Raw genomic sequence first — 15805 nt, 5'->3', positions numbered from 1 at the left:
GGAAGGGCGCAGGAAGCGGCGCCGCGGTCGCCGCGGTGATGGCGTGGCGCGCGGCCCCGCCCCCGCCGCGCTGAGGGAGGCGGAAGCGCGCGAGTGTGGTGCCGCCGCTGCCCGGGCTGTGTGGGGCAGACCCCAGGACTGGCTGGGCCCGGGCTGCTGCTCCCCAGCCCCCGCCGCTGCAGAGTTACCGCTTGGGCAGCTGCCCGGTGCCTCCTGCAGCTCCGGGCATCGTGCCGGACGAAGAGCATACCCTCTTCCCGAGCTGCTCCCGGGTGCTGTGGGGAAGGAAGGCAGTGGTGGCGACCCCGGGAGGGCCGCCCGGCTGTCGCTGGCCCGGGCTCCGAGCGCGGCGTCTCCTCTCCCCGCTGGTCTCTGAGCAGCGCTGTCTGTAAGTAGCAGCTGTGGTCTGTGTCAGGCGGGTGTAAAAGTCCGTGTGGCTGGTGGGTCAAGCAGCCTGGCAAGAGCAGTGCAGCTGCTGCTGAGAAGGCAAAGGCCAGCGAGGTCTGAAAGGAGCTTGTAGCTAGCTCGGGCCCGGGCTCTCCTCCCGGGCACCCAGCTGTAGGATAAGAGGACAAAGCCTCAAGATGCACCAGGGGAGTGTAAGGTTGGACATTAGGTGGATTTTCTAAGCAGGGTGATTAGGCATTGGAATGCGCTGCCAGGATGGGTGGCGGAGTCACCATGGCTCGAAGTGCTTAAGGAAAGACTGAACGTGGCCCTGACTACCAATGTGGAGTTGATGAGGGGATTGTACCTGTGAGTCGTAGGTTGGACAGAGTGATCTCGGAGGTCTTTTCCAATCTGTGTGATTCTGTGATCAAGGTATTCCTCTATCATTTTCTCTAGTATGTCGTCTTATGCCTCTTAGAGGGCACTGTGTGCGCCTTGTGGGCCTCGGGAGTTTTCAGTGCATATGCTTTTGACAACGTGCATATCTTTATTTAACTATAGCATCATACTAGTAAGCTAGATTCACATTGGTGTTCCCACTGGTAATTAGGTTATTGTAGTCAAAACGCTTGATAATGATTGTTCAGGAAGAGGGTACTCAGACAGTAGCCCTCCAGAGCTTCTCAAAATGTTTTTCTTGGGTGAAAAAAAAAATGTTCATGTGATACTGAGAAGCATCACTTGCTTAGTGGTCTAATGTAGTGGATAGTTTTTCATAATAACACCTCATTACTTGTTTTGATTCTTGCAGTTGATTCTTCAGAAGGCTCATCTCAAAGCATAGCTTAAAAAAGCTTTGCAAATAGTGGAAGAAAATGTCACATAAAAACTCTAAGGTAATCAAGAAAGTAAATGTTTCTAGCTCCTTGGAATCTGAGGATATCAGCTTGGAAACCACAGTACCAACTGATGATGTTTCTTCCTCTGAAGAGAGAGAAGGTACTGTAAAAATCACTAAGCAGCTGATTGAACGGAAGGAGTTGCTCCATAATCTTCAGCTGCTTAAAATAGAATTATCGCAAAAAAACTTGATGATTGACAACTTGAAAGTTGAATATTTGACCAAGGTAAGTAGTCTTTCTCCTTTCATTACATAATCTTTTTTTGATTTTGCTACTTTTAGACTATGATAGAAACTTCTATTCTGAAAAGAATTTATTTGAATTGTATGGTGGAGATCTGCTTAGTTGTTTTGGGAATTTTCTTGTTGTGTTTTGTGTTCTTTCATAAGAAGAAGGGGAAACAAAGATATAGAAAGCTTCACAGATTTCAAGTCATTTTACTTATAAATAAGGGAAGATCTAATTGGTTTTACCTTTCCTAAACACATAGGAAAAACACCTGTTTTCTTCCAGAAATGACGAATAATTTTGGCACTCATGTTAGTAGCATAACAGGGCTTTTACCCTGAACTTGTGGAGTACTAGGAAAGTGATCTGAATACTCTTCAATGCTTTGTTAAATGAAGATAGGGATAGACTATACCAACATGCTAAGAGTAGATTTTGTTGTGTACAGCTTGCACAAAGATGTGTGAAATTAAGAAGGGTAAAAACAATGTGGCATTATTCATTTTAACAACATACTATATGCTAGCTGTTTTTTGTTGGCTTTCTGCTCTAAGTCTAACTTGAAATTAGGTGAACAAAGAGCTTTTTAGCTGAAAAAGACTCATTTAAGAGCTAAACCTTTTTTTGAAATTTTAAGTCCATATCATATTCTGAAGCCCTAGTCTCTTTTGGGGTCTTGTTAGATAGCCATTATTGGATTGTCCACAGCATTGGGATCTTCATATTTTTATTTCAACTTGTCCTTTTTGGAAAAAAATTTTTAAAAATTAATTTGGTAACTTATTTTGTTTTATACTCATTCACATTCTTTATATTTAGAATGAGGAGCTAGAGGAGAAGCTTAATGATGCAATCCATCAAAAGCAGCTGTTGTCTTTACGACTGGATAGTCAGTTGGCATTACAGCAAGAAGATGCCAGGTATGATGGAAGGAAAATTAAGAACTTCATTGTTAACAAATTAGTGAGTTAATTTGAACGTGTGTAAATAAATTATTAACAGAAACGGATAACTATTAGTTGCAGGAATAGGATTTCTTTTGCAGATTATATTAGTGTTTTCATTCTAAAAATTGATTTTACATATAAGTAAATTCAAATTCAATTCTCACTAGCTGAAGTTTGTGGGCTTGGTTTTCTTTTACCTAAATTCAAAATTTAGTAGGAAGAGGTAGTAAAAGTGTTCTTAAAACCAATAAAGAGCAAAAGGACTAGTCAGAGGTGACAGAATTTCCACCAATTTAAACAGTATTTCTAATAAATGCAGCATAGAAAGGGAAGGACTTGGGAAAGGTAAGCACATAATGTTTAGCTTTTCCCATTAGTACTTCCTATTTGTCAGAAATGCTGTCAGTTGGTGATGGAGGAACTCGCTTTCCATGTTGTTTTTCTGAAATATTTAGAGTTAACCTGAAAAATAGACTGGCCCAGGATGTGACTGCTTCCAAGTCCTATTCTGTAGTGGTGCTAGAACAGATTTAGGGATGTGGAGCCAGACCTGAGATGAGTTCCAGCAAAGTCTTTCAACTGAGAGCAGCTTACGGTCAGAAAAATGTCACCCTGTATGCTTTGCTGCACCAGCGTGCAATATTTTTATGCTGGCCAGACTTGAGTTATCTAAGGAGTGCTCAATTAAAAAGGTACTGATGTTCAAACTGTTACTAATAGGCATAAAAAAGTTAAACTACTTTTCCCAATCTTTTCATTAGTTTCCTTGGCAGTCTTTTACGTAACTTTTCATCCTCACGTAATAGAATTTTACACACCGTGTAGTGCATTCTTGTGTGATTGCTTTAGTGACCTCAGACTTCCTGTTACCTGTACCTTGCCAGTGGGGTAGAAGTTGCTTTGTACTACTAGTTAGTATTTTTTTATTCCTTTTTAAGTAATGCAGAAATTACTATGCTTTAAAGAGTGGCTTGCATATGTTTTCAAGAGTTGCAGCTAAAAATAAAAAAAAAAGTAGGTTAGTTGTGTTTGATTTAAAGAAAATAAACACTTCTAAATGTTATGAACTCATGTGCAGTTTCTATTGTTGTATGAAACCTTATCACTGATGATAACAGTAGTATGGTGTTTTAAAGCCGGAAGTAAGGCTGCTTGTTCTGTTGTAGTAGTGGTTGATTTGTTGCTGTTTGTTTTTTTAATAAAGGACTCTAACTTTATATATTACAGTGGTTAGAAAATTAAGGGTTGGTATGATGGTGCCTGTGCTGAAACTTGGTAAGACCCAAGTTCAAGTGATTTACCAGCACTTTGGGGTTTGTGTGGAAATACATTCTACTTTTTCATGTTTTTAACCTTTTAATTGGTATATTAAGTTTAGTTTGTAAATTCAAGTCGGCATATGCGGAGATTGTCTATTCGCAGATTCAGCTTTGTATTGTCAATGACTAGAAAGTTCCTGGCTTTTTATATATACTGTATCTGATATGACTGTTTAACCATAGTGGTATACAGTCTGGCACTAATTACCTGATCTTTGCAATTTTTTCCCTCTACAAAATGAGCAGAACTCACTTCTTTGCCAGGGTATTGTGAGGCTTTGTCACTTGTGCTACTCATTACCTGATATCTTCTGTTTTCAAATCCATCTTGAAGGAAACATCAGGCTCTAATGAAGCAAGAAATGGAAACCATTTTATTGAGACAGAAGCAACTGGAGGAAACAAATTATCAGTTGAGAGAGAGGGCTGGAGATATCCGTCGTAGCTTGCGAGACTTGGAATTAACAGATGAATGCTATGAGAAGCTCAAGTCTCTTCCTGAAGATCAACTTTCTATCTCTGAATATGTTTCAGTAAGTATTGAGTTTTGTACTGCTTTTAAGTATAACCTGTATCTTGGATCTGGCTGAGACAGAGTTCACATTCATCATAGCAGTCTGAATCTTGCTGTGCTTCACACTGGTGGCTGAAACAGTGTTTTGGCTATTGCCTGACAGTGCTTGCACAACATCAAGGCTTTCCATTTTCCCCGTTCTGCCTCCCCCTGCCTCAGCAAGCTATGAGATAGGGGACACAGCTGACCAGCTAGCCCAAATTGGCCAGAGTAATATGCCATACCATAAAATGTCATACTCAGCAATATAAATGGGAGGTAGAGGACAAAACAGAAGGTGGGGGGCGGTGATGGCTTCTCGAGGTGGTTATTACTCAGGGACTGGCTAGGTATCAGTTTTGATCAGTTTCCCCAGTTTCTGGGAGGTGGTGAATTATTTTCTTTTTTTTTCACTTTTTAAGCTCATCTCTCTTTCCTTAAGTAATTGTTTAGAAAACTTGATACCTGAGTTTTCTTGGTTTTGTTTTGTTCTTCTCACTTTCTCCTGCTCCCAGGGGAGGCAGCAAATGGGTGAGCAGCCATATAAGATGCTGGGCAGGCTCAACCCATCCCAAGCTGTAAATTATGGTGGGTTGTGGTTTTTTTTTTATCTCCAACTAGAAATAAAGGACCTTCAGAGGCAGGTGTGTTCCTGGATCAGTCATAAGAGTATGACTGGGTTCCAGTAAAGAGTGGAACCTTTTAATCCTTGATCCTGATGTCTTGAAAGAGAGTAGAACTGCTGACGTATTTTAAGGAGGTTAAGCAGATGGGATGTTACAATTAAAATGTGAGCACACACTGATAATATGAAATACAGCAGGCTGAAAAAAGGAATTTGAAACTTGGTTTGCCAGAACCACAAGCTGGGATTGCACTTGTAAACATCCCTTACTTTTCTCTTATGCTTTCCATATGTTCCTTTCCTGTTTGACTAAACACAGGAGACAAAGTGTACCTTAAAGTATACTTTGAGATTTATTTTCTTGATTTAATATGTTTGTTAATTATGGCTTGTGGGATTATGGAGAGGCCACTGTGTGCGCTTGTTTGCAATAAAAAGCTTGCGGGACATGTCCAGAGCATCCCAGCTGACTTACGAGAATGAAGATGATTTAGACATATAAACCTTAATTCAGCAAAATATTAGCATTGTACTTATCTGTAGAGCTTGTTATTAACATTAACAATGTTTTTAACATTAACAATGTTAGAAACCTTAGTACATTTGTTGAGGTATAAATGCTACATGAATGAATTCTCCAGATCAAAGTCATGCTTTGCAGTGCTCTAGATATGTACAGAGAAGTAAAAATTTTAACCCTTATCTAAAGGATGTTCTTGTGAGCATCTTTTAAAACGCTGGGCTTTTGAAAGTGCTAGGAACGTCATAAGGCTCTGTGGCATAAACAAGAACATGTAGCTTGGGTACTGTTAGGTTCTCACCACCTAGCTGTCTGCTGTACCCACTGCCCTCTGCAAAAGTATTTGACGGGGTGTTGTTGATTCCTGTACCACCATGGTCGAGAGAAACAGACTTTTAACAGAAACTGAAATCCCTGTCAGTGGATCTATTGAAATTGGTGTGCAGGAAGTTCAAGACTTGAGGAATTGATTGACAGTCAGTACAAAAGACTCTGTAGCCAGGCAGGATAGATTCCAGGAGTTAGTAACCTTGTCAGCTGCTTTAAGTGAAGCTGTCACAGTACAATTTAGATTTAATTTGTGAGTAGAAAATGGCTGTCAAAAAGGTGTAAGATAGGAGAGATGAGTAGCAACCACCTTCTACCTTTAACTTTCTGTTTTTTACTCTTGTGTTCAACCAGTTAATGTTATTTTTATCTGACAAAAACTCCTCTCTTCTTCACACATTATTTTTTCTTTTGAAGAAGTCATTTTTAGACCTTTTCTTTTTCTGGATAAGGCATTCTAAAGATGTATTGTAGTAAAGTGCTATTTTCTGCTTTTTTCAACTTCTTCTAGCAGAAGATTAGTGTGAACCTAAAAGTATCAGTTAAGCTTGATGGTTGATTATCATTACTTCAAGTTATGCAGCTGATACAGATAGTGGGAGGCTACAGAACTGTTTTGCACATCCTGTCTGTGCATCCATTTGGCTCCCAAAGGCTGGAGAAAGGAGTTGGAAGGGAATGCTGTTTCCTGCTTTGCTTGCCTAAGGAGAAGTTGGGCATTTCTAGGCAGTTAAAATTTCTGATGCTAGATCTGTGTGCAGACTAATAATATAGCCCACTGATACTAGGATAAAATTTTCCTTGTTGAGAAAGGGTCCTGCTTAGACAAGTTGAAGAGGAAATTTTCAGACTCTTTTTTTTCCTATTTATCAGTTATAAAATACTGCCTTGCAATTCTCCAGGATGAAAGTAAACATGTATATAATGTTTATACTTTATTTGACACCTGGTCTACTGGACAAAAAGCAGGAAGAACTTAAATGCAGATTTTGTATATAGAGATTCTGTAAATTTGAAACACTGGAATTAAAGCAAATGTGAGATGTTTTTCACTGTTCTTCCACAAAGGGGTGCAATAGTGACATGTTAGAACAAAGCTTAGGTAATGTTTAATGCTAATTATGACAACTGAAAAATTGTATTTTGCACATCTTTCTCTTAAAATCAGAGTTTGATTTGAACTTATGTGTAAAAATTCAGATTTTTGTTTTGTCATTCCTGAGATGTTTTTAGAAACAGTATATGTGAAATTTGAGAGTACTTCAGGCTGTTAAATTGTTCAGCTGCCAAGTACCAGTTCAGTTTGTTCAGTAAAGTGAACTGCTTGTGAACTCTGTAAAAAAAATTCACCAAATTTTAAAAAAATGGTTTCTGCAAGTTCTATTTTAACTGATTTTAATTGCCATGTCTTTTAGGTATATCATTTTGCTAACTGCAACTCAGTTGCTGTTTATTTAAGAAGGCAGCTAACTCATCCAACTGCTTTCACAGAACATCAATTAACTTTTTCAACCTCTCCACCCACCCATTTTTACTTTATTCTAATTGTACATAAAAAGTGGTGGGCACAGGCTAAGAGTTTTTTTAAAACTGCCTAGAAAGTGGTAACTGTTTATAGCACACCAATATAAATTTGTGATTTTTAAGATATGCATTTTTTTCTAAAATCCCTTTTAGAGTAGGTATTGTTTCTGCTGTATTGAATTGGCAAGAGGCAGTTTGTGCTTTGGCTGCTGGGTTACATGAACATTTATTGGCTATCAAACCGGCTAAATAGCAGCAACAGTTGAACTGCTAGAACCACATCTGCTGCATTCATTTGCACTTTCTTACTACCATGCAATGATCTTTTCTTGGGAAGGCTGTGTAAATACATTTACCCTTGATACCTGTATCTCATGTATTCTTGGTTTCTGCTGGGAAATATGTTTTAAGGTTGTTGTGTTTTGAGAAATAATTACAGTGTGATAGCACAAGTTTCCTAGGGATATTGCAGTAAAAATAAAATAATTTCATGGAAAAGCAGGTGTGGTTTTAAAAAAACCACAATGCTTTAAATGGTTATCAATTAGTGATAATCAAGGTTATTTTTTTCTTAAGAAATGGCCAGTTGAATCATCAGATGCTACAGTTAAAAATACTAATCTTTCAGTCATGTTGTATGCTTGCCTCATTGTATGAAGCATACTACACCTGTGTTTACATTGCAAATTTCTATGGCTTCTGTGTTTTTAGAATTGTATGCTGTCAATTATATAAAATATACCTGGAACTTTCCTTTGTCTTCTGCTGTTTACAGGTAGCAAAACAGAGATCTGTCTTCCTCTGCATGGAAGTGCAGTACAGCTTACTCCTGAATGCTTATTTAATCTGTGCTTTCTTGTCTGTATTTCTTCTTTAATCATATATCAAAGAAAGCTTTAGGGATAGAGGGCATGCAATAGCTTTTGCATGAAAACAGTGCCTACTTATTTATTCTTTTCACACACACCCCCAAATGTAACATTTTAAGGTATCAAGTTAATCTGGGAATAATAGCTTCTGTGTACGTGTATGTGGGTGTATATCAAAAAAGCTCTTTCTTCTTTGTTTTGTCTCTTTTTTTTTTTTAACACTGGCTTTGTGATTTTACTACTGTATTTTCTAGTCTTTTTTCTTGATCATAAGAAAAGTTCTGAAAAAGTTTCATGGATGTGAGACTTACTTGCCTGAGACAATGCCTATAACTAGCATGGGAGAAGAGAGAGGAAAATGTGTTACAGATTTTAATTTTTTTAAAATTCTGTTAGAAGTTTGGAATATTTTTGTGTTAATTTAACACGGTCAGTCAAGTCTTTCAGAGCCTTAGTTTCCTGATGAGTTGAATCCCTATACCAGCACATTACTGCTGGAGGTGTGTGTAGGGGGGGTGTCATGGTTCTCCATTGTTATGTGCTGTTCCTGCTCCCTGTGCTTGCACTTGCATTTTTCTTGGTGCAAATTCAGCACACTGAGCTTGCAGAAAACAAGACAAATCTCTCCATTTCTACACACCCCATAAAAATGTATATTGTCTTGGGGAAAGTTAGCAAAGTTAGCAAGTTAAGTTGGTTATTGGGATTTGTTTGGGTTTTGTTTTTGTTTGTTTAATCAAATAGGCTCTAGGTTTGGCACAAGGAAGTGCATGGGGCCATGTGTCCATTAGCAACTGTATTTTTTTTGATTGATCTGCCTGAGTGTAAGCTGCCTTAGCTGTACAACAATATAATCTTTACCTTTATGGTGTGCCCTAGAAGTAATTTAGTTAGTTATTGTAATAAAATGTTGAGCTGATGTGGTTTTAGGTTCGTAGTTTTGCAGTTGCAACTTTGAATATCTGTCTTGTTCTTCTAGGTCCGGTTTTATGAAGTAGTCCATTCCTTAAGAAGAGAGCTAAGTGATCTCCAGATGAAAAAGGAGAGTCTGACAGAAGAACTAAGTGGGTACAGATCCCAGCTGAAGTGTCTGACAGAGGTCTGTGCTCATTAGTTATCTCAGTTCCGAAACTGAATACATATATTGTGAAAATCTCATTCTCCAAATTATTTTTCATGTATAAGATAGAAAAGCTTTTTTGCTGTATAAAAATTACTGTAAAGGAAAAGAGGGGAGAGAGGGAAAAAGGAAATAAGCTATATGCATCCTTGTGTAACAGCTAGCTTCATGCTATGGCTACCATGCAAGGTTTGCTAATGAGACAGTTCAGGGTAGTCTCTTACCAGCTGTGCTCTGCTTTCTGAGAGCAAGATTTCAAGGTGGGGATGCTGGACAGGGGATCTGGACACCATGATAGTTCAGTGTATAGTCTTTGAGATGGGGATGTCTTGCTAGTAGTTTGCTTCACCTTTTGTTTTAATGTTATAAAAATGTATTTTTTAAAGTTCTTTGGAGTTGCATCTTCTCTGTTATCTTTTTCAATTATTTGTATTTTAATTTTCCTATTTGTTTCTATACTAAAAAAAAAGATAATTTGATTTCAAGTAAGGTATAAACACCAGAAGTAGAGAAACAAATTATATTAATATTTTAAATTTTTATTTTTAAGGAGCTAAGGAATTGAATCAGTGTAAGGAGCACGTTTTTTCTAATGTATTTGTCAATGTTCATATTATTCTTGGAATGTATATAGCTAAGGTGATTTGTATTTTAACGTAGTTCTACATAAATCTGAGTTGGGACAACAGTTTCAGGTACTCAAAGTATATTTATCCAGGTCATGGCTAGTAGAGACTTAAATGACACTGTCATTTTAATATTTCTGAGAATATGTTTTAGTTATTGCCTTTTTTCCCCTGTGAAATTTGCTTACAGAATAATCAAGTGTAAGGAGAAATTCTTTATATAAGTTTATCTTGTGAAATTCATGTACTTTCATGAAAATAGTCAATAAAACTTATACATTTATGTGCTTCAGCATTATTCCGTGTCACCATCTCTGGTCATAACTGAGATTAAACTAATCCTGTTAATTTTTGTCTTGCATAAGCATTTTCCTTCACTGTACATTTAATGTGCATTAATTTAATAAAATTTTACAGGCGGATTTCAGCCTTTGAGATTTGACTGACATCCATTACTTCTGATGAAGCAAATTAACAAGATAGTTGATAACAATTATTAAAATTGTGCTAGAAACAGTTTTCTTGGGACATTCACCTATTCACCTTTGATATAGACTTCTAATTTTGTTCTTTTTGCACCACATGGTGGCAGTATCCACCTTTCCCACTGATGTATTTCTCAAAGTTCGAAGTGCATTGTGCTTTTCTTTAAGGGAGAGGTTTAAGAGTCTCTGTTCTGATTCTGGCAAGTTCAAGTTTTACCTTGTGACTTGCTGAGTGTCATGGCAACAAGGTACCTCAGAAAATAAGGTAAGAGAAGCATCATTAGGATGAAGAGTACTTTAGAATCTCTAATGTGCTTTGTGCACAGGAGCTGACATACCTATACATCTCTTGCAGTTTATGAAAAAGTGATTTCAAGGTGTACTGCTGGGGTAACTTTTCTGAGCTCTTCACTAAGGTCAAGCTTTTTTGCAAGGAATTTTATCAGTAGAAAATAAAGTTTTATTCAGAGCCTTACCTAAGCTCTTACACTTTTACTGGATTATTTTTTTTTTTTGTATTCCAGTGGTTCTTGTTTTTCCAGGTATATGAAATATAGTTGCTGAAGTATCTTGCCTGTTATTTAATAATTTATACGGTGCAAATATTTCTTCTGGGTTTTCATACAGTATTCCATAAATTTTAAGTTTTCTTTAATCATTGAATATTCCTGTTCTTTGTGTAATTTATCACAAAAGTCTGTTCTGAGTTTAAAACTTCTTTAGGAAACTAGTAATACAGAAGTTTGAAATACAGTCATCACAGAAGATAGTTGTTTTTTGGGTTCTTTCTTTTGTGAGAATAATCTACTTCCTACAGCAAGAATTCCTTCTTTTTTCTACTCTTTGGAGATAATTAAGGCTCTTCTTTATGAGTTTCAACACAGGTTTCTTCCTTCTTTTTGGGACATAGAAAGGAACAAAAACATATGCTTAGGCCAAATCTTGGGAGAGGAGGATTATGTTGCCTTTTCTGGTTTGTGGCTGGCAGACTAGGTTTGAGCAGGTTTAATACATTCACCCTGAATAAAGAAATAAAGAATATGAGACAGTTTGTTCTAAACTCATAGGAAAGATTATCTAGCCAATCAAGAATTGAAAAAGTTTGAAGGAAAATTTGTACTTAGTAGTTTAAGTCAACTTTAGAAAAATTTAAGTGTGAAATGAATTCATCATATAAGATGACCATGCTGGTTCTATAACTTTGTAAACTTTGCTTGATGTGCTGCTGCTCTTAGCCCTTAAAGGCTGCTGAATCTGTAACACAGACCCAGTAGGACAGAGAGCTGTTTCTGACAACAGCTAGCCGAAAATGGCTTGTGAAGACCGATTTCTAGCACCAGAACATGGCCTGATAAAAGATATTTGTCCTGCTGCTTTCTTTTTTAAAGTGATCAGTGTAAGTGGTTGTGCTGTACAACTAAATTAGTGGCTCTCTGCACACAATTGTTGCATCTGTGATTTAGATCAGTGCAGTTCCTCTGGTTCCAGGTAGAGCAGCCACAGCCCGGGGGGAGGCGGAGGAACTGGTGAAAGCAGTGTTCTTGTACTGCTGACTGACTTGTTACTAAATGTAGGGTACAGGCTTGTTTTAGTCCTCCTTTTACAGTCCTGCTCAGTACTTCAAGTATAAATAATGTTGGCACCACCAGCTTTGGAGGTAAAGATAGAGGAGGAAGTCCAACTATAGTGGTGTATTAGCAGGAGCTTCCCAGAAATAAAACCAGCTTCTGATGTGTGCATTCCCATGCTGAACATCAGTTTACTATTTTCAGAGTTATTTGTTTCCAAAGTGGTTATAACCTTCCCTCAAACAGATGTAATTTACTACTAGTGGCTTTCTCTCAAGGCTGAGAGAGTGCCTGGGAAGGAAATCTTGATTTCCTTTGTACCTCCAGAAGATTAAGTATTGCTTTCTTCTTCTGGCTGGGAGTTTCTTGGTAATGTTTTCCAGGAATTTGGTATTGATACAGGTTTATCAGTTTTCCCTTTTCATTGGTTATTTTTTATATAAAGTTGCCTTCGGGTTTGCCATAAAATTTATAGCAAGAGAGTATCTAAAAGTTGTGGTTATCCTAAAGACGAGGCTGGTTATGTGTAGGACAAAGATCTTTTCTAAGACTTCATCTCTGAATCAGGATTAGTAGCTGTCAGGTTTTGCTAGACATAATAACAATTTTCTCTGTGATAATGTTTTACAGCTGGAGGGAAAACATATCTATAGTCTTCAAAGAATAAACTAAGCTTTTGTACTCAAAGGATCACTTGGCACTAGATGTATCTGAACATTAGAAAACTGAGGCTGTTGTTGCTACTCCGAAAGGACTGGGATCCCTAAGGTTTCTCTTAAAGTTTGTGTGTCTGTAAAGACTGCAGTCTAGAACTCTTCCCCAGCCCCTTGACTGACACCACTTCTTTCAAGCAGTGCCTTGATCGTTTGGTCTTCACAACTTTCTTGAGACAGATGAGGTCTTGGTCTTAGGCATGTATTTCACCTATTTTTTTTTTTTTTTTTTTTTTTTTTTTTTTGCTACCGTTAATATTGTTCAAGAGAACAGCTGCAAAGATGATGTTCCACCTGTAACTGTGAGCTTGAGGCAGCAGTTTAATATTTCCAAGACTTAAGGAAATCTCATATCTGTGAAAGTTTCCTTTTCTGTCCAATACCTTTCTACTCTTTCAATACAGAGCTATGGCTCGCATTGGCTGCTGACTGTGGTTCAGAAGTACAAGATGGCTTAATTATACTGCTCTGTAAGGATCTCAAGGATCCTTTTCACCTGAGAATATTTCACTAAAATTCTAGTAAGATCCGATACAGAGAAATAAATGTTTCATTCCTCCACTTCCTTTTGCTATAGAAGAACTTATTCCAAAGCTTTTCTTTTCATATGTTCCTTGCAGAGTTTCTCTACTTTGGAGTAGCCTAATATTTTTGTTTATAATTTTTTGTGGTAAATAGTGACCTGTCTACAGTCAGATTACAAATTTCCCATCTACAAGTAGAGTACTAATTTTATAGCAAGTTACTAAAGAGATGTCTTATTTATCCAGTTATGTATAGCTTCTTCATGACATTTGGGCAGTTGCATTCCAATAAATAATGTATTTACCAGTAATTTTTGAATGCAGAGTATGTAAACAATTGAAACAAAATGTCATCTTTACAAAGAAGCAGTACCTCATCCAAATAACTGGAGGGAATTATTTTCACATCACAATAGTACAGTAGCTTTACATTTCTCTGGGGCCTTTAGGATATGAACAAAGTCCTGGCTTTTGTAAGTGATTCTTCAATGATGCAGATCTTTGAAAAAAATGCTTTTTAAAAGCAGATTCACTTTCTTTTACAGGCTTATCTGTAAATGGTGTAAAGAAGTCATGCTGCTTCTGCTTGATTGGCTGATTAATCTATTCCCTGCATTTCTATTTGTCTTCTTATCTCCAAAGGCTTTTTGAAACATCAGCTAATCTTTATCATGTATTATGTGTCACCAACATAATTCAGAAAGTATGTCACCTGGATTTTGCACTTGAAATTCAGATAGATGTTTATTTCAGTGACTGCTGTAAACTGCTGCTCATTGCAAAGTGAGGATAGCAGTGAAGATATAATTAAACTGAGGTTTGCCATTAGATCTTTAGTTTCTCTATCAGTTTGGGGTTTTAAGTGGTGCAGATCAGGCAAGCTGAGGATCTTCTTGCTCGACGCATCATCTGTGGATAGTTTTTGTAAACCAAACAAAAGCACTTCTTTGCCGACTCATGCCCTGTAAAAACCACCTGTACTGGTTAATACTAGGTTTCTTAGGCAGCTCTGTCAAGAACTTCTGTAGGCAGTGGTTGCCTATCTGTCTCACATAGGACAAGTTTGGTTTTTCATTTGTTTTAACTATATCATCAGTCTGAGTTTCTGCTCTCTGCAGAAGCAAAAATTATTAAGAGGCTGAAGAAAAACCATGAGGTGTTTGCAGTATTATGGCAATCACATTCAGTGTAAGGAAGTTCTGTTTGTCCTTTAATATTTTAAGGTTAGTGGGCTTATTTAAGGTAATATTATTTATTGGTATTATTTCCAGTACCTCATTTCTGTCCTTGAAAGAGCTCTGTGTCTTGATTTTTCTAAAAGCCCCTTTTTTGCTGCCGCAGGACAAAGCTATTCATCAATATGTTCAAGCTATCTTTTGAACATAAATGCTGTTCCATTGCAGAGATCTTAAAATCAATTCAACATATATGGACATTGTTAGAAACAAAATTAATTTCATCACATGCAAAGCAAAGCTTCTTCTGCCCAAGCACAGGCAGCTTGGTGATATGTCTTTAAGGTGTATTGCTATGGAAGTGCAGAAGCTTGTGTATGTGCTACCTGGAGACATGCATACCACATAAGGAGTTTTGTGTGTTAGCCTATTTACAGCCTAGACTGGGTATCAGCTTCCTTTGTCATGTTTCTCCATGTGTTTGAAATACTACTTTGACACCTTAAGATTAGGTAGATGAAAAGCAGTGTCCTGTGCAGTATAATTAGTATTTCTTCAGGAATTGTATTAAATCTGAAAAAAGCAAACATGACAAACCCCTCTAATTAAGGTAGGTCTTAGTTTCACTTTTCCAAAGCGGAATTTAACTCTTCTTCCCTGGAATTACCATACTGTTACATGACAGTAACATTACATTAATAACTGATTTATTAAATGCAATTCAAAAGTAAGTTTAGGTCTCAAGTATTAAAAGGAACTGGTTTTGCAGATATTTAGATATTCTGTTAATTGTTGCTTCAAAGCTATCAATGACAACTTTTTTTCCAGAGGTTAACCAATTTAATTTTATACTTTTGGTAGTCGTCTTCTAACTCTCAACTAGATAATACTGTAGGAGCTTCAGTAGCCCACTGAGTGAAGAGTGTGTTAATTGCAGCATGGCAGAATGGCATGGAAGAATTCTCCATTCTTTTCCACAGAAGAATTGTATTCTAAACTTAATCTTTCAATTTGCACTTAAAAGTTAAGTGCCCTTACTGACATTTCCTGTTGCAAGATGAGCCATGTTTGCACTGGATAACAGCGTATTTGCACCGTTATGTTACATATTTGAAACTTTAGCTAACTTGTGCACCCCTTTTAAAAGTATCTGACACAGACTAACATTTATAATGATACCATCTTTATAAATAATGACGTGTAAACCGATTAAAGAAGAGAGTGTTTCATAGTGTTAGTTTGCTTAATGTATATCCATTCATTAGGGTAAACATAAACCTATATACCAGTATGTGTTAGAATGAATGACAGTCATGTCTTTACATGGTTTTTAATGGTAGACCATGCAGAATTCTCTTCAAAACTTCCTGGATGTTGTGATTTTTGTGAT

At 37.3% G+C, this 15805-nt stretch overlaps 1 protein-coding gene across 4 annotated transcripts in view; it reads left to right on the top strand.

Moving 5' to 3' along the window:
• Positions 1-15805, top strand: part of PIBF1 (progesterone immunomodulatory binding factor 1) — a 104479-nt gene that overhangs the window by 298 nt on the left and 88376 nt on the right. For 2 of the 4 annotated variants that reach the window (XM_002199394.7, XM_030271447.4), the window contains exons 1-5: positions 38-388; positions 1202-1517; positions 2340-2440; positions 4121-4319; positions 9184-9303. In XM_002199394.7, coding sequence (XP_002199430.5) covers positions 1266-1517; positions 2340-2440; positions 4121-4319; positions 9184-9303 — 672 coding nt within the window. In that variant the 5' untranslated portion in view covers positions 38-388; positions 1202-1265. Of the gene's footprint in view, positions 1-37; positions 389-1201; positions 1518-2339; positions 2441-4120; positions 4320-9183; positions 9304-15805 lie in introns of those variants that run through there. The other 2 variants (XM_072928319.1, XM_030271441.4) reach the window with 1 other exon arrangement.

This window comes from Taeniopygia guttata, chromosome 1 (assembly GCF_048771995.1).
Source record: "Taeniopygia guttata chromosome 1, bTaeGut7.mat, whole genome shotgun sequence".
Taxonomy (NCBI): Eukaryota; Metazoa; Chordata; class Aves; order Passeriformes; family Estrildidae; genus Taeniopygia; species Taeniopygia guttata.
The sequence above is the reverse complement of the archived record's forward strand: the minus strand, read 5'-3'. Positions and strand labels throughout refer to the sequence as shown.